This window comes from Zosterops lateralis, assembly GCF_965231275.1.
Source record: "Zosterops lateralis genome assembly, chromosome: 7".
Classification (NCBI taxonomy): Eukaryota; Metazoa; Chordata; class Aves; order Passeriformes; family Zosteropidae; genus Zosterops; species Zosterops lateralis.
In genome coordinates this window covers 13913554-13939108 of record NC_139767.1, presented here as the reverse complement: position 1 = coordinate 13939108, position 25555 = coordinate 13913554, and the positions used below count along the sequence as shown (strand labels likewise).

The 25555-nt window shown below is 44.3% G+C and overlaps 2 protein-coding genes across 6 annotated transcripts in view; one reads left to right on the top strand and one right to left on the bottom strand.

Annotated features, from left to right (window-relative positions):
* Positions 1-14983, top strand: part of ABI2 (abl interactor 2) — a 66267-nt gene extending 51284 nt beyond the window's left edge. For 2 of the 4 annotated variants that reach the window (XM_083864982.1, XM_083864980.1), the window contains 4 exons: positions 344-502; positions 4836-4922; positions 5224-5397; positions 8967-14983. In XM_083864982.1, the coding sequence (XP_083721108.1) occupies positions 344-502; positions 4836-4922; positions 5224-5397; positions 8967-9142 (596 nt within the window). In that variant the 3' untranslated portion in view covers positions 9143-14983. The remainder of the gene's footprint in view (positions 1-343; positions 503-4835; positions 4923-5223; positions 5398-8966) is intronic. The other 2 variants (XM_083864983.1, XM_083864981.1) reach the window with 1 other exon arrangement.
* A 629-nt stretch (positions 14984-15612) lies between these two features.
* RAPH1 (Ras association (RalGDS/AF-6) and pleckstrin homology domains 1) overlaps positions 15613-25555 on the bottom strand; it is an 88392-nt gene continuing 78449 nt past the window's right edge. For both annotated transcript variants that reach the window (XM_083864790.1, XM_083864791.1), the window contains one exon: positions 15613-23853. In XM_083864790.1, coding sequence (XP_083720916.1) covers positions 21886-23853 — 1968 coding nt within the window. In that variant the 3' untranslated portion in view covers positions 15613-21885. The remainder of the gene's footprint in view (positions 23854-25555) is intronic.

Genomic DNA, 25555 nt, shown 5'->3' with positions numbered 1-25555 from the left:
GACTAAATTCACAAGAAGTTATTGTAATACATTATTTAAAATAGATAACCAGATACTATTTTCTTTAATTTTGAAGGTTTTTAGCTTAAACACCTTGTATTTTCTTGCTGGCTTTTGTAGGCAGTGCTGAGTGCAGGCAGTTGGGAGAGTTACGTTTTGCATTGCTCTTGAGGCATTCAGTGTCCTGCCAGTCTGGCAGCTGAAGTGACTGACTCCTCCTAGGAAGCAGACTGTCTTAAAACAAAGAGCCAGAAACCTTTCCAAACCTTTGAAATTGAATGCAGGCAGAGAGAAGGCAGGCATCATTCTTCTCTTTGCTGATGCATTTGTGTGTCTACCCTAGGTCACCCCGTTCAGTTCTACAGCATGAACAGGCCTGCAGCTCGGCACACGCCCCCCACCATCGGCGGGTCTTTGCCATATCGGCGGCCTCCTTCCATCACATCCCAGAGCAGCCTTCAGAGCCAGATGAACGGGGGCCCCTTCTACAACCAGAACCCTGGTAAGAAGCTTTGGCTGCTCCATTGAACTCAGCCCTGGTGAACAGTGACCTTCAGCTCTCTGAAATCTTATGTTCTGTCTCCATTGCAGATCTTGCACTTTCAGTATGTTGCTGGTAGCTGTGCCAAAGCTGCATTATGGCAAGCATCTTAAAAAATGCTGGCTTTGTTGCCATTAATTTACGTTTGATGTCACAGTCCCTATCAGACAAGCTTTAGTCCTTGACTGTACCATGTCATGGACCTGCTTCGGTGTGGGATAGGTATTTGATTTTGCACCAGAATGCTGATTCTTCATTAATCAGTCTGTATCTTGTGTGCTTTTTCCTTCTGGGTAATGTACAGTTCAAGCAGTTGTGCTTGTTACACAGGGATGAGCATAGATACCTTGGAGACACCAGTGGTGTTTGGGTGTGAGGGGGCTGTGTCATCTGAGCCCACAAGTGATGTTATTTTATGGGTAATCTGCCTTACAAAGCAAGAGGAGACCTTACCAGGGAGTGAGTGTCCTGTGTGTCAGCATAACACAGTAGCCTTTTACCTAAGGAGCCCTTCTTCCTGTGCTTCTGATGGGACAGAAGGGTTTTATACCAGACTAGGGGAGAGTTTATCTTTTGACACAGCTAGAGAAAGATGCAGGGGGACACACTGAAGATTTCTTGTCAGGAAATGCCCTGATACTAGCAAGACTGAATGTTGACTTGCAAGTACTAGAGTATGCTGATGTTTTGTGGTGGTAGGATTTGAAGGGGGGGTGTGTGTTGCTTGGTTGCTTTTTTTTTTTTTTTTTTTTTTTTTTTTTTTTTTTTTTTTTTTTTTTTTTTTAATTGAGCACTGAACTTGGAATTAGGTCAAATGCTGCAATCTGCATTTAAGGGATTTGCTCAGGTTTGGCTGTTACTGTTTGTGAGCTACCCTGCAGGGTGAGGTGTGTGCTGAGCTTGAGATGGAAATAAATGGTCCTGCTGGGCAGAGGGAAGTGGAGGAGCTTGTAGGGCTAAATTGTAGCCCAGTTGCCTGAAATAGGTTATATTTTCTAACCATGTTGAAGGCTGAAGGAGGGAACAGGCAAGAAGGAAAGGGTAATAGCAACAAAAGGAACTTTTCAGGACTACAATAAAGCAATTTTTGCAATAAAGACGATTTTCAGTCTATCCAGAGAGCTTTTGACAACTGCTGTGCGTTTTTTGCTTTAGCAAAGGGATAATTCTCTGCAAGCTGCCATTGCATTGTTAATAGGTAATCACAGAAGATGCCAAATAGACTTAAAATAAATTGCATAACCACAGTTCAGTCTGTGTATCCAGAAAGAAGGTAATGATTATGGTGATTAGTCATTTGAACTGTAAATCACAAACAAAATACTTCAGTTATATTGGCATATCTGAGACAATATAAATAAGCAGTTGTAGTAAGAGGCTTTTTTTTTGATATACCAGCAGAATACAGAATTTATTAGCTTTGCAGTTACACTAAACCAAGGGGTTTTTTGAGCTCACCTTGAAAGGAGAGGATGCTCAAGCATGCATAATTGATGAAAGCCCTAAGAACAGAGGCACTGATGTGTCTGGAAGGAGCAGGTTTAGTAGTGATGAGACAAAGCCCACATTTTTTTCTCAGCATTCCTGAAGAGAGGCAGAAAACAAGAGGGAAAAGAGAGACCTTAGAAGAGGCAGAAGAGGGTGCCAGCTATGGCTTTTTTGTTGCTTGTAGGCTGTTTGGAATAACACAGTCCTGTTATTTCCATTGCCTTTTTTAAAAATAATGACCTAGTCATGTTTGTTTTTTCGCTTGACAGGAGTATGAAAGGTACTTGCATTGCCCTGTTCTGTTAATTGCCACTTCAGAATAATACAATTTTTCTGCTTCATGATGAGACCTTTTTTAACAATGAAAAGAAAATATTAAGAAATGCAGACTCTAAATGATCTCAGCATATGTCTGTCCCAAAGCCACTCTTGCCAGGCAAGCCACCTAACAAGTGCTTTAACCTTGCAAATTTGGATATCATTATCTAAGCAATCTAGAGCTCAGCACATGCTAAAAACCGTGTGAGAGAACCTGGGCAAGTATTGAGGTGCTGGTTGCACCCCACCTCATTTGTATTCTTCCTACCCCTGCTGAATTCTCACCAGTCTGAAGCTGCCTAGTGGAAGATGTTCTTGAGCATTTCTGAATTAATTTACTGCAACTGTGTATTAAATCTATCAGTGATCAGTATGGAAGGAAGATGGGAGAGAACATTTAAGATATTGTCTATACAGCAGAGGTAAAGTTCTTTTGATGCATTTACTAAGCAAAATAATTAGTAATAAAATATTTATTATATTGCCTCTTAAAGGTCAAAACTGGACTAATTATATAGCATATAGAGGCAATACTATGATGGTCCCTGCACAGTGCAAAGACTGAAGCACAAAGTGAGGGGTTAAGATACACAAGGACTGATGTCAGCTAGTGTTAGCATCACCATTGTGATTGAGCTACACAACCCAAACTGAACCTGGGAATTTTTTTGTATTTGCTTGGCGTGCTTGTCTAGTGTGATTTATTTTTCTTTGTGGAAAGCCTTGTTATTTCTTTCAAAGAAATATATATAGCTCCTGAACAAAGTACACTGAAGAGAGCAAGGAAACTGGAGCTACTCTTCTATGATAGGTACGGATTCTATGAATCCATATGATGTTGAATAGAGGAATCCTTTTGAAATGAAACCCTTTTATAGCATATATAATTGAAAAAGCAGGGACAAGGATGCTGAATTGATGAATATTACTTCTTTTTCAGTAGGACTTAAAATTGGAGTTCCCTTTTTCTGCTTTGAAAAAATGCAAAACCAAATCTTTTCACAGCAATAGTAGTTACACTCGAAGGAATAAATACTCTGAGGTCATGTCATTTAAGTCAAAGAAACTGTAATCGGAAATGTATTTCAGTTTTTTTTCAAGAGATGTCAATTAAATAGTCAGATAGTGGAATTTACTTTATATAGAGATGCAACATTTTTGCAACAAAAAGGATAGTTGCTGTTAGTCTTTTCATTTATGGGGTGTGGTTCTGAAAGAAATGTGAATGCGAGTGACAGAAGAAATTCAAAGCACTTAAGGCAGTTGTTACTGGAATAAGCAGACAGAAGAAATTTTGAGACACAAGTTGTCAATGCTGTAGAACTCTTTTCTTGCTATGATAATGTGAATTAATTCTGAAAAATGCTACATCATACCTGTCTGTTTTCTTACTACCTCTGAAATTAGCCTGAAATTTATTTAGTTCTGTCTGGTAGCTAAATAAATGTACTGGTACATGAAGTATAAACATTTTTTCCCCTTAATCCCTTTGAACATGATTAAATGTTTTTTGTATGCCACATACTAACAAGAAATTCATTATTTGTGCTTCTCTTAAGGTGTGCTGTCTGAAAAATCATCTTGCAGCTTGCCTAAAGAATTTTGCTGCATTATTCTAAGTGGTACTAAACTCACATAAAACTAGTTAGCTGATTTTTTAACTAGATAACTCAAACTCACATTGCAGGCTTAAGCCATAGTTTGTTCATTGCAACTGGCTGAAAGTATCTTCTTTAACTGGGAATTCACATATATTTACAAAGGCAGCTCTTACTGTACAAAGAGAGCTCTTCTGGTACCAGTGAAAGGGCTGTTCAGAGTTCAGAGCAGGGAAGTCAGGTGGGGAGGAAACCAGGCAGCACATCTGGAATAGGCCCTGTGGTTTGGCAGCAGCACAATGTGCTCTGTTCTGTCAATAAGATCAGAAGTGTTGCATCTTTCAGATCTGCACAGTTCTCAAAAGGCATCTTTTTCTGTTTTGTCTAAAATAGCTGCCTCATTCAATGGTGGTTTTTGCCCTACATCTTGGAAAAAAAGGAGTTATATCCATTTTCATTACTAAGGATTCATGGATGCTGTTAGTCACCTCCAGAAATATGAATTAGATTTGAAAGGGGGAGGATTATAGGCAGAGAGTCCTCTCGATATATTTGTTAGTTAGGTCTGTTCATAAAGTGCTATATTCTGTAGTAAGAAACTTCATCTTTAGGGAATGTCATAGTCAAATCAGAAAAATACTTTAGCATGGATTCTTAATGTTATGAAAAAGAGCTGGCTTGGAAATTTTAAAGATAGAGAAATATCCTTGAAGAAAGGATTAGGAATATGCTTAAACCACCTCAGCCATTATTCTTTAAATGTCAGTCTTTTTATCCCAGCTTCTTGGCAGCCTGCTGCACTGTCTGAGTGGTGATGATGTCTACTTTCCTGTTTGCTGCTTTGTTGTGTTTCTAACTGGATGCCTCTCTCTTTTTAATTTCTGTGGCAGCATCCCTTGCTCCTCCTCCCCCCTCCATCCTACAGGTAACTCCACAGTTACCACTAATGGGATTTGTGGCCAGAGTTCAAGAAAACAGTAAGTTTGCTGCTTCCTTGTGCTATGTTTTATTACTGGATGTGGCTTTTGGAGTGAGTTGATGAAAGATTTGTCTGTAGATAGTCAGAATTCTGCATTCTTTACTGCCTCTACAAGTTTGTCTGAAATTGTGAAGGGCGGGAAAAAGAAATCATATTGGAAGTACCTGGTCCTTCCTTCTCTGAATTTTGCTGGTCTGAATTGTTGGTCCCACTGCAATTAATGGGATAGAGAGTATTACTTGAAGCAGTTACCCCAGTTGTAGAGACGTTTTCATGTTTGTCCTGTTCCTTGTTTTCAGTTTCAGATACTCCTCCCCCGCCACCGCCCGTGGACGAGGCCGTGTTTGACGAGTCTCCACCTCCGCCCCCACCTCCAGAGGATTATGAGGAGGAGGAAGCAGCTGTGGTGGAGTACAGCGATCCCTATGCTGAGGAGGACCCTCCTTGGGCACCCAGGACATACTTAGAAAAGGGTAGGTTTGGAGCTACAAGAGACAGGAGGGGTTTATTTGTAACAACTTTCTGTATGTGCTCCTGCCATCCTGCTTTTGGACGTGGAGTCTGCCTAGACTCCTTCATACCAGTATTTGGTGTTACGGCACTTCAGTCAGCAGCAAAAGAGAATGAAGAGGCCCTGATGTGTGCTTGTAGTGTCTCAGACTAATGCAAAGCGGGGGGTTTGTGCAGGTGCCTTCAGAAACAGCATTCTGTTTGAGGAAATAATGATTTTTGAATGATAGTTCTGTTCTGCTTTCCTGTGGAACTTCATGAGCTTGGGAACTAAAGTAGTTTATATAGGTGCATATATGCACCCATCTGTTCCATCCCATCTGAGAGGGCAAAACTGTAAAGGGAGTCTTTAAAGATAAGATGGAGAAAGTCATGCTTTTAGTCAGAAAATGTTTCCTGTGGAGAACAAATGTATAAGAAGACAAACATTGTCTCTATTGATGTAGAGACCCATGCAAAAAAATAATTTTGATCTGTGTTTTTAAAACTAGATGACCAAAACATCTAAGAGGTTGTCTGTTTTTAGAAACACTCTTAAAAGTAATAGAAAATACAATTGATTTCAGTGTATGAAGAATTATTAAATAGTAGTTTGGGGATACCAGAAAAAAACCCAAGATATTAACATAGATGTGGGTTCTGTTGTAGTTACATGAAGAGCTCTACTCAGCCCATGTTTGAGATTTGACTGGTTTGCTGGAGTTGGGAGAGAAGTGCTTGGCTGTGAGTTTTTTGTAGCAAGCTTTGAAGCTTTAAAATTAATGAGAAACCTTATACTAAAAGAGAACTTTAATACTCAAAGAATTTGTATACTTATACTGCTGGGATTTATAAGGCTTTATTCAGCAAAATAATTTATCTTGTGGCAACTCCTTAAGTTCCTATAAATAGTATTCTGTGCCACGATTCAAAGTGGACTAAACAGATGAAAGTAAGTAGCTCTTCCAACACATTTACCCCCAATAAGTAGAATTCCCAACTCTCAGGATTTGTACTTGTATTTTTGATCTGACCATTCTCCTATTTAAGTTCATATGAGAGCACTTTTATAGGGTTAGGGTAGATGACCTCTGTAACAGATGCTCGCCCACCAAGGAGGTGTCAAACACAGAGGGTTGCTGTATTGGAATGGGATTCACTATGACCCTGTTTCTGTAGAGGGTCAAGCAGCGTGGGAGGAACCTTTAACATCAAAAAATGCTCTAGCCTGCAGCTGAGGATGGAAGTGAATAGCAGATGCATTTGGAACAGATTGAGAAATTGTTAAGTAGGATGTAGTTACTGGGCATGCTGACCATGAGGACACTGCCATGTGTCTGCAATAGCCAGTCTGCAGTGAACAGGGATGTGCAGTGCACTTTTCCATTGAGCTCTGTGTCTGGACGTGTGGCAGGAAAAGAGAAGAAAATGACCTGGCTCTGCAAATCAGATGAATGAAAATGGGTATCCAGAAGGAAAAATTGCACTTAACACCATTTAGAGAAAGTGTGTGTTCACAGATTGCAGTTGGATAATCAGCCTAGCCTACATTTGTGGTCAGTTGGATATAACAGAGTTCAGCCAAACTCTGTGTAATTGCTGGAGAACCAAAGATCACTGATTGGAAGAAAATCAACCTAAATGAGTAATTCTGTTTTTCATAACTGCATTGAAACATATTCAGACAGAAAAGAAAAGAGGCCCTGGCTCAGGCTGAGAGGGAAGGATGCCACCTCTGAGTCAGTATTGCTGCTTCCTGTCTCATCTGGAGCCTTTCTTGCGATCCTGGCCTGGACTCCTCATAACTCGGGGCATGTGACAAGCACAGCTTGAATTGGTGGGACTACAGACAGAAGGATTAAAGAGCCTTTTAGAGAGAGGACTGTTGCCAGTACACAGATAACATCCTGGAGGAGGATGGTGATGTTAAAACAAAATCAGACTTCAGGTAAATTTTATGAGGCTTAACAAGAAGCAAATTTTCTTCACAAACTTCAGGAAGAGTTTCCTTCTTGTGATCATGAAATAATGAATCCATTCAGTATCCAAATGGAACTAGAGTACACTCAAAAGTTAGAAAGAAAGGAATTGGAAGTTACCATGAGCCTTGGATAATGATGATTATTATTGTCATCAAGAGAATGAAGAAAAATAACACAGTACTCTAGGAAGAAATTTCAAAACCCTTGGAAAGGAATTTTAAAGGACTTAAACTGAATGTATCATGTGCTCATACACTTTTTTTTTCAAGATAAAAATGTACTTATTACTCTGTTGTTTTGTTTGCTTAGAATTATATGTCTAAAATTGTACAGAACAAGTTACTTAACAAGTGCTGGCACAATTGTAGAGCTAACAATGTGTGCTTTTAAAATAGGCACTAGTCACATGATAAAAAAATTCTCTACATACTCTGATTTTCCACTGGGATTGATCTGTATATTTTATAATGTCTTCTGGATCCAGGTTTCTCTAGTGTTGATTTGCGTTGATTCCTTTGCTCCCTCAAAATGAAATGACCTCTTTTCTTTTGAGAAGAATGATGAGTTTACTAGGACTCTTGGACAGTGGATTTATGAACACATGCTGTTAATTTTTAATCCTTGCTTTAGTTTAGAGTATCTTTCCATCTATCCCCAGTACAAGATTTTAGGATCTCTGTCCAACATACTTTTTTTTTTTTTTTTTTTTTTCCCATAGTGGCAGCACTGCATGTTTCATTGCCAAATTCTCAAAGCAGTGATTGATGCTATTTGTTAAAGTACTCAAGAGTCTGGCATAACTAACTTTCTCTATGAAACACATGATAATACCACTGAGATTGGAAACATGTATCAATTTGATGTCTGTTTTCTGGCATTTCAGGACTGTTCTGTTTAATATTTCCAAGTGCTTTGTCCAACTTCTTTGCCTTTCCTAACTATTTTTGTGCCATCAGTAAAATATTCTACAGCTGTAAGAAAAATGTCTTGATACAGTATGTGTACATTTCCACCTTCCTTCTTCATGGCTCCTAACAGGGATTTGCCCACCTTGGTGCTGTGTGCCCTGGGAGTGGCTGCTGCTGGATATTGAGATGCACATGCACCTTTTAGAGATTTAAATGTGGAAGTAGCTAAGGTAGATAGAAGTCTGGAGCATCAGCCTTGGCTCATTTGTACTGTGGTCTGAAGAGAGCTCTTGCTACACTCCCTCTTCCATGTTTTCCTACTCTTAGCTGAGATCTGGTTTAGCACATGTAGGAATAGTTCTGAGTGTTCATAGCCACGGGGATTCACAACCACCTTGTTGTATCATTCCACACCGAAAGTTTATCATACAGTTGGACACTTCCTCTGGTGGGTCTGGAAATAGTAAGAACAGAAGAGTTAAAGGAGTCCTGGCTCATGTGCATCCAAGCATGAGCTTGTACAAAGGGGGTAGAAGAAACTGTTTCTCTCAGCAGGTCACTCTGCACACTCACAGGTGAGGCAGTGCCTGGATGAGGGAGGGTGATTGCATTTTCTTCCTCCTCCCCTACCTCTCCTAACAGTCACGTTCTGTTCTTTCCTAGTGGTGGCAATCTATGACTACACCAAGGACAAGGAAGATGAGCTCTCATTTCAGGAAGGTGCCATCATTTACGTCATCAAGAAAAATGACGATGGCTGGTATGAGGGGGTCATGAATGGAGTGACAGGGCTGTTTCCAGGGAACTATGTGGAGTCCATCATGCATTACTCAGAGTGAAGACCAGAGGACAGAACACTGCATCTCCTGCTGCAGGAGCTGTCAGGGCTTCCCAGATCTCCACCAGCCTCTGGGGCCCCATCCAGTATAACTGAATGAAGGATAATTGTAACAACCACTCTTTTGGGTTTGGTTTGGTTTTTTTTTTCTTTCCTCCCTCATGATAAGACAATAGTGATTTGAATTGTTTGAACAAATGGCTCTTCAGCTGCCAGCAGAGGCTATCCTGAGCTATCTGACTTTGAATTAAGCTGACCCATTCAGATGTAACAAACTTGTTGAGTAGCTCATACTTCACTCGAATTCTGACAGGCCTTGGGATCTGTCTTAGGAATCCTGTGTGCCCTCACAGTACTACCATTGGAAGCAGTGCCTGGCACTGGGAATGTCCTGAATGCTTGTGGTGAAGGTTACTGGCCAGTGGGCATGCCTCCTGTTCCTACACCACACTCCAGTGCAGCTGGAAGAACAGTCACATGCTAGCAAACACTGGGATTTCTACACAGAGACGTTCCTGTAACTGACTTCCAGATAGCTGGATTCTGCACACGTAGACTGACACAGGGCACACAGAGCCGCCTTTCATTCACTCACCTTTGAGTTTAGACAATTCAGATGGCTGCAGCCCAGAGGACCCCCACTCCCATTTCTCATCTTCTGAATGCCACATATTTGTTTTGTGTTCTGCACTGATGTAACTGTGCTCCTCTCCACAGCGAGCTCCTTGCCACGGTTGCTGCCGGTTCAAACAGAACTCACAGATGCCGTTGATGGTGAAGGCGAAACAAAGTTTACAGGTCCTCCCGGGGGTCTGAGGATTAACTCTAGGAGGTGTGATCTAAGGTTCAAATCTACTCATGCCTGCTTGCACTAGAGAAACTTGCCCCCAACTTTAGTTTTATGCACAATATAATCTTAAAAATCCAATCAGGTATTGTAAATTGGCTATTTTGTACTTGATGACTAGATTTGCATATGTACTGTGAGAGCCCTGTGCAGAGGCCGGACAAACGGCAATTGTCGTCTTCATGTCTGCTGCCAAAATCTCTTCAGCGGAAGCAAAAAGGGCTGTTGTGTGTACTGGTTTCCCATGGAAATCCAAGCAGTAACTAGTAGTAGTCCTAGCTCTTCCCCTAGCCCTCTCCACTGTTTATTATAATAGATATTTTGAGCTGTACTGGTGGCTTGGGGTTGAGTAATACCAAGTGAAGGCTCTGTAGCCCCTTGTGATGATACTTGGCTTTCTAATCTAGTCTCAGTTAAAAATTCTGCTCAGTGATTGTACACAGCAGATCACTGCAAGCGATGGTTGTACTTGTCTGCCCTTAGGAATATCTAAATGTTACCTTTGGGTAAATATCATGCATTAACTAATTAAATTTCCTGTTAAGTCCTGTTAGCCTGTGAATTGAGCTGATCCTGTACTGTGAGAGCCTCCTGGGCAAGGGCATCTTCCTGGGAAAGTTCAGGCTGTCACCTGGCCAAGTTCTGGCTGGTCCCAAGAGTAGCTTGTCCAAGGTGAGGTAATGCTGCAGCTGGAGAGGCCAGTGTTAGGAACAGAGCGGTGCACAGGAGAGCAGGGCTGGCTGTGTGATGGCACCGGCACCAGTACAGGTAACTGAACCTGCCCCTTGCAGTCCCAGCATGGAGGTGCAGGCTTAGTGCCAGCCGGGCAGGAAGGTGCCATAGCTGCTCAGAGGGGAAGAAGGAAGAAACAAATAGGTGTGTTTGTAGGCCATGGAGGAATGTGATCACCTGCTGTGAGCTTGTGGAACTCCTGTGATAGTGCACAAGAAACTGGTTTGGTTAAAGTCGGCAGGAAGGACAATTTTGAAGAAACTCTTGTGCAGATAGAAGTCACTTTCTCCCTTGCTAATCCACATGTTGTCTTTTTTCTGGAAGCTGACAGCATTGTTTGGGACGAGTGCCAGAACAGGTACCCTTTAAGCCTTTTACCCTCTGAAAAGTTTTCATGCAGCAAGACTAAGAGAAGCAGCCATGTTCAGTTCCCTCACCCCATCATTTCTGTGGAAACAAGTCCAGAACCACTGGTTGTGCAGTCACTGGAATAGCTGTTTCTAGTGTCATCGGGCAGGTCTAAGCTTTTGGCACAGGGAGGTGGTGCTTGTAAGAAAGTTGATTGATCAGCAGCATTGACAAGCCTTTGGTGCTCACAAGCGGGCTGTGTTTTCCAGGAATATCAGAGCTTTCCTGGCTTTTCTTGCCTTGGATATGTTTGTGACAAAAACTGAGCCCACAGTGCTCAAATGCAGCGTTAGGGCAGCCTAATGAGTTCCTAAGTGAGAGCTGAACCTCTGCCTGTGCACCCAAGCTGCAACTGGCAGGTCACACTTTAGTGAAACGTGTCAACCCAGTCTGAGCAAGAGCTTGTGCTTGAACACTTCCAGCAGGTGGGTGGGGTAGTGTGTACTCCCACTGTGTGTGATACTCAATCTTCAATCTGCTGGGTTTTCATCTTGCAAGTTTTGTGTTGTGAGAGCAGAGCAGTGTGAGATGAACGCTTGCCAGAGCCCAGCACAGAAGATGAGGCTGCAAAACCCTGGAAGTGGAATGTGTGACAGCTCCTCAAGAACTGGCTTTGGTCTGATGGGCCAGGGGTTAGTTTGCTCCCTGCTGATAGTACATGGAATTGTTTATCCTGCAAGAACTGCTGTGGATGGAATTTCTGGGTCACCTCCTGCTGGTTTTATGCTTTATTATGCAGTACTAATGTAAAGAAATCTGTTGAGTTTTACGCATATTTTTATTTTGTACAGATTTTAATTCTGTTGCTTGTTTGGGGATGATGTGATGTAAAGGTCATAGACCAAGCCAAGGTAAACAGGCTTTGTATATTAATGTTACATAGATTGCATGCTAGTAAAGTCAGTGAGGGTTGTGTTTCCAGTTTTGTCCCTTGTACTTCTCCTTGTCCAAAACCTTCTCTTCCCCACCCCTTTTTAATTTACAAGTTTACTTTAAAAGGGGGTGGCAAATGGGGGGTGGAGGAGAAACACATCAGTATGTTAAATAAGGTGCACAAGGTCTCTTCACTGCTGAGTTTTGCTGCCACAGCTCATGGTGTTCTGCATCACAGGCTGTTTAAGCAGGAGTGTGTATGCATGAGAGGTGGGGGAAGGAGACACTCCAGCATAGCCCAAAGAGTGCTGAATGGCCAAAATGTATATGTTTCTCCCTTTGTGAGAACTGCCTTAGCCCAGCCAGCTGTTTTCATTGTGCACAGAAATTGTTCAGCATCCTCTAGCGGTGTATTTTGTCTTGGTTTGCTGCGTATCAAAGATTTCTTCCTTCCTCTTGGCACCAGGGACAAAGCTGTTAACTACAGCTGCCTCTCCGTCACGTGCCTGCATGAGAGGCGGTCTGACCGAGTCTGTCCACACCTAGTGCTGAAGCAGGTTCATTCTGGTGCCTTCACTCCAGCGAAGAGCCAGGGCTGAGGTTGCATGTGTCTTACCCATTCTTTCCCCTCCTTTTCCTCTTCCCCCCAGCTGTTGCAGAGGAGGGCGGAGAGGGGCACGAGAGGCAATTAGCAAATTCTATGCCTGAGTGTCCTGAGGGTGTGTCCATGTGCCCTGGCTGGAGTAGGCACCAGAGAGCTGAAGCAATGCTGTGGATCACTTGCTGGTCTGACTGGTTAGACACAGACACACACACTGAGACACTGAAGAGCCACTGCTCTTACTGGAGGACAAGAGGTGTGGCGTGGCCTTGGGGTAGATGACAGAGCTTGGTGTGTGTTACCAGGAGGCTGACCATGTTCTGGAATTCAGCTTGTCCTTGCAGGTAGTTGAGTTGGATGTCATAAAAGTGTCTGGAGATGTCTGCTGGTGTGAAGCACAGGTCCCGTGGTGTGTGGCTTACCCGTGGGTGCCAGAAAGGCTTAGACCCAGCTAGTTCTTGCTAGAGCAGTTTGTTCTCCTTTCACAGCTGCTGGGCATTTTCTTTTCTTGCTGCTGAGGGTTCTTGGTGATAGCCAAAGTTGACAGTGGCAGTAATGCAGTTTCTAAAAAGTGCCACTTTTACCTGGGGTATTTGTATTGATCATGAAAAGAAAGCAAGGAAGCAGCAGTACTGAGGAGCCTTTTCCAGCAGAGGGTGTGTGGGCTGGCTGCCTGCTGTGGATGTGCGCATTTTTGACTAGAGGTGGAAGAGGACTGTGCACTGATACTGTTGCGCTTCTTTGGTGTCTTGCACCTGTGCTTGATAGTGACTTAATGCTGTGCTCTTCCTAGCAACTTCCACCACTTCATAGCAGATGCTGTGGATGTGCCTCTCTGCTGGAATGAGCTTGCTTTTTTATCAGTTATATCTGTGGGCTCCAGGCATAGAGCAAAACTTCTGCATTTTCCTTTCTGGAAAGGATAGAACTTTATGTGGTTTAGTAAACTGGGAGCATTTACAGAGCTTCTCCTCCCAGAGATGCAATAGGATATTTTGTAAAAGAGGTGACATCTGTATTCTCTGCAGGCCCTTTTTGGAAGCTGCTTAGAGGATGCTGTTGGAAAGACCATGGTGCTGTGCCTTTACTAGGAGCAGTAGTTGCATTCAGAGTACTGAGTGTCACTGGAGAGGCACTGCAGCATTTCAGGCAGCATTACAAACCCCATGTGGAGAGTTCAGTGCCTCTGTTGGCAACTGTGCCAGTGGAGAACGTACAGCACTGCTGCATTCACTAAGGCAAAGACTTACACCACTGACCTCTAGGGATGGTGGTGGTGGAAACTGAGCACCAACAGGATCATGGGCTACCACTTCTGGGGTGCCAGTTACAAGAATTTACTCTGCTTACAGTTGTATTCACCTTCCCCAGCTGCATTTTTGTGGATAAAATGGTTATACACAGAGGTCAGAACAGTACAAGAAGAGAACAATGTGTGGTTTGTTTTGGGGATTTTCCCCTGCAGTAGCTGAAGTCAGTAACAGCCCTATTTACCTATTTCTGATGTTAAAACTTCAAAGATAGTGGGACTCCCACCTCATGTCCATGGGGACGTGCTGAAAGCTTTATGCAGCCAAGGTTTGACAACTGCTGTTAGAAAGAATAATTCACAGATCATGGTGTTCTGCTGCTTTCATTAAAAAAAAATCCCACCCCTGTGTTTTGTGTAAGCTCTAGCCCATGCAGGCAGAAGTTTGGGGGTTTTTTTGGTACTCTAAATATACTAATTTTATTAGCACATGTGCTTATTACAAGACATATTACAAGACAGTGATGGCAGCAGTGGCCTGCTGTCCAGAGGTAAACCTACTGACATGGGGACCCTGCTGAAATGGGTGCAGTACATTTGTTCCAGTTTCTCTTTACACCTCTGAAGAATCCTACTACTATTGACTAATAGGAAGAGCTATGTACAAATTTATTTCCATTACAGCGCCTTGGTAAGTGCTGACACGTCCGAGATTTTTTTTGTAAAGAACAAGTGCTTCTTTTCACATTTGAAAAAGTGTCTTTTGCAACTTGCATGGACAAGTAGTTTCTATGAATTCTCTGGAGATGTCAGTGTCTAACATGGATTTCGTCCATGCACTTTTTTTGTGAAAGCAGATACCCCTCCACTTTGGTTTGCAGTTGGAGCAGCACGCTGTGCTTTTGCTTTTGCCACTGCTGATGCAGTGGATGGATGCAGAGCCCACTGTAAATGACCAAGCCCGCAGGACTCTGGGGAGCTGTATGCCGCCAGTAACGTTTTAGTGTGTGTGCCATTTGAACCACCTTCCAGTGAGTGCAAAACCCAATTTTTAAATTTTTTTAATTGTACTTGGAATTAACTGTTGCTGTGTACTAAACCCTCTTGTTATGAGCCCTAAATAAAAAGAACAAAGCACACCTCGTGTTCTGTGACCGTGCCACAGCCGCGTGACATTTCTTGTCTTTGGCAATAGACTTCAACACACCGGGGCAGGGATCGTGGCCTTGTGCATGCAGGAGCCCTGTCCCTGAGGATCTCTGAGCACAGCACTTCCCACAGCAAATATACAGACCCTGGCATCGAGCCTGCTGCCTTCAGCAGCTCCTCGGCCTCTATGCGACTCCCCTTTTCCTGCACTTGCTACTGTAACAGCATGAGGCTGAGAGCGTTTCCCAGCTGTGTTCCCCACAGCCCCCAGAGCCGGGCCACAGCAGCACTTACCAGCCTGCAGCTGTTGTGTGTGAGCAGAGCTGGACAGACTCTGCAGGCCCGAGCAAGGAGCAGAGGGAGAGGGTGAGCCTTCACACGAGGTCCTCTCTAGACCTGTAACGGGTGTGCAGCAGGGGCTGGTACAGGCAGCTCTGACCAGCAGAAATAACTGTGCAGAGGAATAGCAGTGAGCACAGAATGGTATATACAGCTGTAGGCCATCAGCTACCTGACCCCTACCAAGAGGAACCACTGATGACCTGAAAACACAGTGTGGGTTCTGAGCTCATGAAAAACAAAAATTGCAAGACAGAGGATTAAAACAGAGTATTAAATTTAACTACATCTTTATTGAATTGTGCATATTCCATTGTATAATGATCTATATTGGGTACTCTATAATGTAGTATTTCTTTTGTCCTCTCTCATGCTTATAAAAGTATATTTATACATATATTTATATATATTTATAATATGGCAAAGCTCCCCCCAACCTGAAGCTATCAGTCTAAAAGAGCTTTGATTTTTTTTTTTTTTCTTTTTGGAAAGGGAAGAAGAGGGGAGGCAATCCCATTGAAAGATAAAATGTGCAATTTTTCTTTTTAAAGCAGTAAACATGAATGTATTTACAGCACTCAGCACAAGTTTGCTGCACAGACAAATCATCATTGCAATGACACTTCTTCACCTGCATCTCCAGTATTATACAGAATATTCCCAGTGACTGGTAACAATTAGTGTAAGCCATAAACCAAACTGCTACTCTAGTTCATTTCTGGTCCACTGCAGTCCACTAGGAGGCCTAAGATTTCCAATTACAACTTGTGACAAAACATTCCGTTTTTCTTTTAAAACTACAAGCGCTATTGTGCTGCACCAAATCAGCCAGCAGGGTGCCACGGGCACGGCTTTGTTTGCTAAACTGTCCTTTTCAAGTGTGTATCCAGCTCCCAGTGTTGGTTAAAGGCAAGGGACACACGACCTCTAAGAGTGGCACCCTGTTCTCTCACCAGACATGTGCTAGAGATCAGCAGTGTGAGACCCCTGGCAACAAGAGACTGGTGTACACAGATCTGCATACCTGGGATTTAGCTCAGAATGCATCTTTGGCATCTGGGGAAAGCTGGAAGGAAATTATTTTCCACTGTAGCAAATGGTTGAATTCCAAAATCTAAAAGACAAATCTCCTAAGAGACAAATCTTCTAAAAGATAAGTTGCCTTCAAGCATTTAAATTGGGGGTGGGGGTAGTGTCCACAATCTGTTACTGAAGGTCCTTTTCACTCCTTTCTACAGCACTAGTTCCTGTTCCTCCTGGTCTTATACCTTCTCTAAGTCCCCTTTACCCAAGATCCATCTGCTGAGCAGAGCTCACTGAGTCCATGCCCCACTGAGTGCCTCAGAGAACCACTAGGATGAAAGAGACCTCCAAGATCATCTAACCCAGCCCTCGCCCTAACTACACCATGGCACCATGTGCCACATTCAGTCTTTTTTTAAACACATCCAGGGATGGTGACTCCACCACCTCCCCAGGCAGACCATTCCAATACTTGATCACCAAATGATCACTACCCAAGTCACTATTATCCCCGTGGTTGGTTAGTAGCAAGTAAAGTAATTTATATGGTGCAGGAAAAGCATGTGTTTGTCATCTCGTTTGCAGTTTAGTGTCTTCTCAAAACTAGACCAAGCCTGTGTCACAGTATTAGTGAGTGCTGCCCCCTGCAGCAGCACTCAACAAAACCTAGGTTTGGTCAGTCTTCATGGGCATTTTTTAATTGAAGGAAAGAAAATTCAGAAAGGAAAATTACTCAACTTGGACAAACTCAGAATTCCAAAATAAAGCTTAAAACCCCACGACCATGTGGCAAAAATCATCCAGGAGAAACTATCCCTTGTAGTGTTAAATCCTCTCTGGTTTGGAGTCTGCCCCAATGGTGCAAGGGAATGAATGCAGAGTTCAACACCAGGTGCCACCAATTGGCCCCAAAGTAGTAAGACTCACCTGCAGCTGAGGAGCACTGTGTGACTATGTAATCTACACCTTAACAATGCTAAAAGGAAAAAAAAAAAACAAAAAAACAACAACCCAGCAACCAACCAAACTCACATGTTCTGGCTGCATCCTCACTACCTTCTGCCAGGAATTCATACTGCTTTTCTGGAGTGAGACTGATTTTAACATGACACTAGTTGAGGTAATACTCATATTAGGACCCACTTATTCAAAATATGATTATTAGAAACAAATTTACCTGCGATGGTACCACTGTAGCAAAACAATTTGGTTCTATGCTGTTTTCTGTAAAAAGCAGAAAAATTCTCTTTTTGCCCTTCTGCTGTTGAAATGGCACTTTTGGTTCCTTAAACTGTGGGAAAAAAAATTGAACTGAGAGGAAGACTGGCCACACTTTATATCTGAGCTGATATGATTGATCTGGTTGCCTAAGAGCACAGAAAGAAGGAATTAAAAACCTTTTAAATGTTCAAGCCTAGAACAGTAAATCTTAAAATGCACTTGTTGAAAAAACTGCTTTCTCACCCCTCAGACCTGAAACCAAACAATCCAGGTACCTGCACTTCTGTTTCCCTGATGTGTCACTCACTGTTGCCCTGCAGACAACTGCAGAGAAAGCTCAGGAGAGGAGCTCTTTGGCTTTGAGGTCATCACCAAGTCAGAGCAGTTAGTGGTGGTTTGCCGCAGGAGGAAACCACTGTGCAGGGTGAAGCAGGAAACTTCCTCTTCCACAGAAAATAAGAGAATTATTTAGACACTTGTGTCTAACTTCCTCTCCCAGCTACAGGTGTTAAACGACTAAACAGGACCCCTAGCACAGCCAACTGAAACATGTTACCTATGATTTGTTTAGAACCTGTGGTTTTTTTGGTTATAAAAATAATTTCTCACTTATGCTTAGTGCCACTACAAGAGCCTAGTTTTCCCTTTCAGAGCAGCTCCCCAACACCTTAATTGTGATGTGTCAGAGAATAGCTCCCTGCTTTCTACACCTGGGCTGCAGGCACAGACATCTGCCTGAACAGGGCTCTGCTACTCAGAGGTGGATGCTACACTGCATAGCAGAAGGGAAATGAAGACGAAATGTGGGAAAGATTAACAAACACAGCTGAGCCCTCTTGGCTGCCCTTGCAGCAGCAGCAGCTTCCCTGACACCCACCTTAACAAGTTCCCAGGCTGGGCACTGCCTCATGTAACACAACTCCAGCTGTACACTCCATGTATTCTGGGATCAAAGCACTTTTGTGTCCGGAGCATGAGCACTCAGCCTTCACATGCCTATTTTAACAGTGCCAAAAGTGTTACTGCCCATGTTTGTAGCAGGAAGCCTCTTCCTGGGTGTCTGAAATCCAGCCCCTTAATTTTCTGATTTAATAAATATGGTGCAATTATGAGATGACTGCACATGGGTGAAAATATCTTACTTGAAGATAAGGTGTAAATATTTCCTATCACAAAACCAGTAAATATACCAGAAAAGCAAGTTACAATGGGGTGGGGGGGGAGGGGATATCTCATAAGCTGAAAAGACAACCAGGTTGTCTGAACCACACTGTAGCCACATTTCCATGCTCAGTTGAGAGAAAGCAAAGAGCAGCCACTCACTGGATCACTACTGCCTTAGGAAGGAAACTGTAACTAGAAGGAATACAGGGTCCCACCTTTGCTGACATTAATTCTTTTTGCTGCAGACTTAGTTACACAGCTGTCTCCCAGCAAGCTGTGGGCAGCTGCAGTAGTTAAGCATGGATTAATTGCCTAGGGAGGGATACTGGGGAAATGAATGTGGGCACAGGAAAACAAGAACAAAGCTCAAATGCCTCTGATGAAATGGCACTCCAAACACTGATGTGCTGAGTCCGAAGCCCAGAGGTACCCGCACTGAATGAACTGAAGTAAAAGGGCTGGAACTGACACACACCAGTGAGGCTGTCTTGGGGAAAAGAAAAGCAGGTGGGGCAAGCAGAATTCCCTGACTGCTCTCACCTGGGAGCACATGCTGCAGCAGCCCAGGGGCACCTTGCCAGGAGCAGGAGAATGTGCCCACTGACCCGTCATGGCCAAGGGCGGGGCAGTTACGGCTGTACAAGCACCTTTAGCCCGCTGGTGTGTCTGAGCCCCAGGAGCTGCGTGCAGGACAAAGCGGCCAGAGGACCAACAGTGAAAATTACAGCACCCATGAACTGCAGTATAGCTTAACAACCCTCCTGTGAAGTTAGTCACCAGCTACACTGAGCATGCTTAAAATCAACAATGCAAATGCTTTTAAGGACACTTTGTAAGCACAAAAATAGTAGAAACAAAACTGGTGAACAATTTGAAAGATACAAAAAAGTGCCTTTCCATAGCAGTGCTTTAAAAATGCACACAATGGTATATACTCTTATTGCTCAAAAAATCTAGTCTGAAATATTAAACAATTTCCAGAGGTGCTGAAACAGATTTTAAAAAAATCATATGAAACAGGTCAGCAGAGACAGCACCACTATTTTTTTCTCTTTTCATGATGCACCTATTTAAAACTATATAGTTATAGATGTGTAATTTTCCACCTCAAATTAGCAAAACTTTTTTCCTATTCATAAAATATTCACAAAGACATTTATTTCATTATTTGGTTTTAAAAACAAAACTATAAAAAAAGGAATGGGGGACACTCTCACAATATTTCTTAAATCTATCATCCTGAATTACTCTAATGAGAGATCAGTTTATATTGGTTTTACACAGGTGAAGATACTGCCAGGTCAAGCTGCTGTCTTTGTTTCATTCTTTGGGGAAAAGAAAGCATTTAAAGTTTGCTTTTGGAGAAGAAGTATGCAAACAGTAAAATTATTTGCCCTATGAGCCTACTGACAATATCCCCATGGTGACAAGGGAAGCTGTAACAGCTGAAGATGGGGTAGTTACACTCCCAGTATTTTAGTTGTTTTACAAAGGGTGTGTCCCACCACCCTGTAAGGAATGTGCAGTGATACATAAGACCACTTGCACTACCTTATCACAAGGTCTGAATATGTGGGTAAGACTGTACAATCAAGCTACTGAAGTAGCTACTGAAGAAAAAGGACTTTCAATACTTGATCTGGTGACCGATTGTAAATCGGTGACTAAAAAAACCAAGCAAATCAACAGCCTATTTTCTACTCATATGGGCCCTTAGATGAAATTCCTAGCAAATGTTACTGCCTCTTTAAGGTTGCTTTATTTCCAGTCTTCTTCCTTGACTGCTAGAAGTGCAACTTTGTAATAAACAGGTTAATGCACTGCTCACAGTCTCTGGCAGGTCAAAGAGACCGAGTTCCTGCTTCGCTTGTCCTAAAATTGCTGATCCCTTCTCTCTTTCCAGAGGGGAAAGTTTCCTGACAATTTCTAATTAATTAGAAACAATACTTTCTTTACACATTTTCAGATGCTTGTTTTTGTGAAGACATTACATCTTACCAGGCACTGACCAGGTGAGATTGGATGCTGTGCATGCTGTGTGAGCACACAGCACTTTCTACAGAAACCTACCTGTTCATTCAGAGTAAGAGTTACACGGACAGCTCACGGATCGGCGTGGGTCAGCCTTGCGGGTTGGCAGGATTTTTGATTGCAGGAGTCCTGGCAGCTTTCAGAAGGGGTTAACACAAACATATTCATCTTGAGCCATAGAAACAAATGATTGAGCCTGCTATCAGTTAGAATGCATAATGGTTTGGAATAATATATATTTATCCTATTTAACTGCATGGACAAAAAAGTTTGAAATAATTTGTATCAGTGTAATATTTTTAAACTATTTGAAAGGAGGGGGAGGCTCTTTATAATATAAATATATTTCACTCCAGCCCACTATATATAAAATCTATTTCTTTCCTCTGAACATACTCATTTTCAGTAGTATTATGACCAGAATGTTTTGGTATGTTGCATCTGTACTTTTCAATCAATGGACAATGTACAGTTACCAGCCCAACACCTCAGCTTAGCAGAATTTACCCACCACAAACTGCTGAGAAGTTTGTGGGTTTGGGTTTTTTATTTCCTTTCTTTAAAGTGCCCCCTACATCTTCATCTTTATGGTAAGATTTGACCAGTTAGAGTCTGATTCCAGATAATATACTGACTGAAACAATAAATACGGTTCTACAAAAACATTCTGGTTATCCTCTATAATTGCGACGAAATATATCACAATATATTATATACCTACACTTATAATACATGCACAAACATGTCTCACGTGGACAGACACTACAAAAAAATTATCTCCCTCCCCCTCCCCTAAATGCAGAAAAAGTAAGAAAATGGGGGTTTGGTCCAATCCATAAGAAGGGTAAAAGAAACTGAAAGAATGAAGCCAACACCTCTCTACCCACTTTTCCCAATAAAGTATCAATACCCCTAAGCTCCCAACTTTTTTAACCTAGCCATGGAAGGGGAATGTCTTTACATTTAGCCACAGCTGCAGTTTGAGATCACCTCTTTTAATGGGGCTATCATCCACATGCCCACATCCTCTCCACATGCACAGGATCACGGGCTGGCCGATCACAGAGCAGCCCACAAGTCATGGAGAGCACTGGCCCTGGGGACTGACTACCAGTCCCGTGACAGCTTGGTGTTCTGATCCCTTTTGGGTGGTGCCGGGGGTGGCCCCCGCCGTAACGTTGCATAGCCAGATATGTGACTGCCCCCAAAGCTGCTGGTCTTCTGCTGGTCAGCCAGCAGCTCTGGCGGGGGTGGAGGCAGGGCCATGTCGTCCATGGTGGCGGTGGGCTCCGTTCTGGACATCCGCGCCGAGGAGAGGGAGCCGTGCCGGGTGATGGATTTCCGCTGCAGCGTCCGGTTGAGGTCTGCCAGGAATCCCGGCTGAACGCTAAGGCTGGACTTGGGTGACGTGGGCACTTGTGGGCCGGCTGACCCCGGGGGCTCTGCCACCTCCGCCTGTGTCAGTCGGGTGCTGTCGTTCCGCTTGGGGCGTGTGGGTGGTGGGGCTTTTTTCACAGATGGTTTTGACCACGCCTGTGGCTGGGGATTTACAACAGCAACTTTTGGGGAGGTGCTGCCTGAAAACACAGATGGAATTTCTACCGGAGGGGGAGGAAGATCTATTTCAGGTGGTGGCGGTGGGAAGTCTGAATCGGACGGTGGTGAAGGAAATTCAACCACAGGTTCCTTTCCAGACACACTCGGAACAGAAGCCTTGGCTGGGATCCCACCTTGTGGAACGACAATGGGCAGGCTCACACCAGAAAGGTTGAGCTTTCCTGGCTTTGGAGGGGCTGGAGGAGGTGAAGACTCCTTGGAAGGAGATCCTGGCTCTGGTGAGTGTGCAAATTTGCTGACAAGGCGGTCCACTGAAGGCCTCTTGGACTCGTGGTACTCAGCGGAGCCTGTGGACTTGATGCTGGAGTTGCGCTGAGGTGTCGGAGGCGGCTTCTTCCCTCCAGGGCTTGATGTCTTGCCGGCCTTTTTGACTGGAGACCCTGATCTGTCAGGTGGGGGAGAACCTGCAGAGGAAGCTGGGGAAAGAGGTGGAGGAGGAAACACTAAACTGCTCTCTGGTGGAGGAGGGGGGAAGTCTGGCGAGGGAGCAGCAGCAGGCTGCCATTTGGGCTTTGCCTTCACTGCTGGAGGTGACTGTGGAGCCACACTCAGTGGAAGGGGTTTCAGAGGCTGGGGCTCAGTGGCAGGTGGCGTGGGAGGAGGGGGGAACTGGCTGACTATCTGCTTCACCACTGATGGCACTGGGGACTGAGGGGATGGAGGAGGCTTTATTGAGAAACTCTGCTGCTTTGGGAACGTTGCAGGGGGAGTGGGGCCAGGAGGGGCCGGGGGCAGAGGAGGCACCTGGGGAGAAGTGACACTCGGTTGCCTCTTTATTGCGAGGGGCACGGGTGCAGTCACAGAGGGGGTGACATGCGTGACTCCTGGGGACGCTGGCTTCCCGCTAGGCTGAGGGGGCAGAGCTGCCATGACGGGCTTTGGGGGCGCCTGAGGTGGCGGCGGGGCAGGCACGGGAGGGGGCGGTGGTGGCAGCGGGGAGGCGGCAGCGGCCTGGCTTATACTGGGCTGAACCTGATGTATCTTGGGGGGCGGGGGCGGTGGCGTGAACTGCGGCACCGAGGGGGCACAGGGCGCCGGCTTCAGCTGCGCCATGGCCGAGCCCGGTGTGGGCGGCGGCGGCGGCGGCGGGGGCGGCGGCATCACCCCGTTGGGGGGCACCGGGATCTGCGGCTTCGCCGAGGGCGGGGGCGGCGGCGGGGCCTGCTGCGCGGCGGGGCCCTTGGAGAAAGGGCCGCCGTGCTGGGCCGCGTTCTGCAGGCGGGTGATGGTGCTGTACTTGACGAAGATGGTGGCGGGCGAGCCCGCGGACGGGCCGGCCTGGCTGGGCAGGGGCGGGGGCGGCGGGGGCGGCGGCGGCGGGGGGGGCGGGGGCGGGGGCGGAGGGGGCGGCAGCGGCGGGGACGGCTGCGAGGCCGCCAACGGGGCCACCGCCCTCGGCTGTGGGGACACGGGACCTGCCACCGGCACCGCGGGCCGCCCTGCGGGCTCCACTCGGGCCTACGGGGATGGGTTTTTAGTGAGAGTGGAAAGGGAGAAAAAGAAGAGAGAGGGAAGGAGGGAGAGAGGGAAAGAGACAAAGAGATTATAAAGTCAAGGTCTAAATGTGCCCAACATTAAAAATTAAGTGGCAGATTACAGCATGCAAGAATTATTAGCAAAACACTGGAGCCAGAGACAATTCCGTACACACACTGACAGGGCTGGGCCATGCAGGGGACGGGGCGGGCCGGGAGGGGAGGTGCAGAGAGGAGCCCCCCAGAGCATCCCAGGCCAGGACACAGGACAGAGGCACAGCCAAAGACTCTGCGGACATCTCTGCTCAGTATGACTGGAATCAAACCACACACGGTCTCCCAGAGCATGTCAAATCCTTACATCTGTTAGTTCAGGCCTTACACTGTTCAGTGTCACAAAATGTACAAATCCTGAACTGCTCTAAAACACATTGAGAGCAAACTCTGCACAGGAATAGTAGTGAGATATTTTTCCTTCGCATGCTCTGCTATCCACAACTGGCAAAGAAAAAATAGAGAAAAAGAAGGAGAACCAAGTTTTCCCAGGAAATTTTCCCCAGAAGGAAATGTTTAGACATCTGCAAAACAAAGTAAACTTGGGAAAGGAAAGTTACACATGCAACTCATGTGTTAAGCAGAAAAAATAAGGAAAAACAGGGAAAAGCTGACTAATGGAAGGATCAATGGGAAAGCAGCAGGCAGTATTTTAGTCTACTCATTGGGTTGTGCTCAAGTTATTTCTGAACAACTGTAAGCCTACATTCCTCTTAAAAGTTAAAACAATAATTGCATTACTCAAATTTATAAACATCCTCCTAATACAAAGTGTTTTGGCTACAAACCAAGTTGTGAATTTTACAGTGCACAGCATAGAAACATGCATTAGAAATACACCACCACCATAGCAACTGACCACACTGGGTATCTATACCTTATTAGTAAATACTTTGCAATAAGTTAGCACAATTATGCTCATCTGCACGGGAAGAGCACATTTGCATATTGCTTTGTTCTAAACACAGGTGCACAGTGTCTGTATGTGCAGAACTCCACCGAAAGGATTAGAGCCAGAAGCAATAAACAGTGATTTTACAACAAACACAGGGTGTGCCTCTACCTGTCACATTAGGTCTGGAAGGCAAGAATATTAACAGGGCTGGAACTAAATCAAGGTGTTCACATTGCAAAACAGAAATCTGGATCTCTTGCAAGTGTTAGTCTGTAAATTATCATTCTCCCAATCACCCAGGTTAATGAAATTTCAGTTAGCACCACCTGACCTTAATTGTGCCCTGTATAAGGCACCATGGGTGTGCTGCCCTTAGTTGTGCTGAGCTTCCCTTTTGACACCTGAGACAGCAAAAGGCAACAGGAAAAATAAAGGCAGCATAAAACAGAGAGAGGGAGATGAAGGCATAACAGAATAGCTATCCCTGAATGGCAAGACTTTGAGGAATGTTGAATTTGTCCCTTAAAGCAGCCACAGCCAGCATGCATTGGGATATTTGTTGTAGCATCGCGTTAGAAATAATGTGTTCAAATTCTAACAAGCAAAATGAGACTTAATGAGCTCTTCACTGTGCAACTGGGAACAAATTAATAAAGTATTCTTTGGCCAAAGAGCAATCTTTCAAAATATGAATTAGATGGATTATCTACATTTTGGGAAATTTTTTTTCTTTATC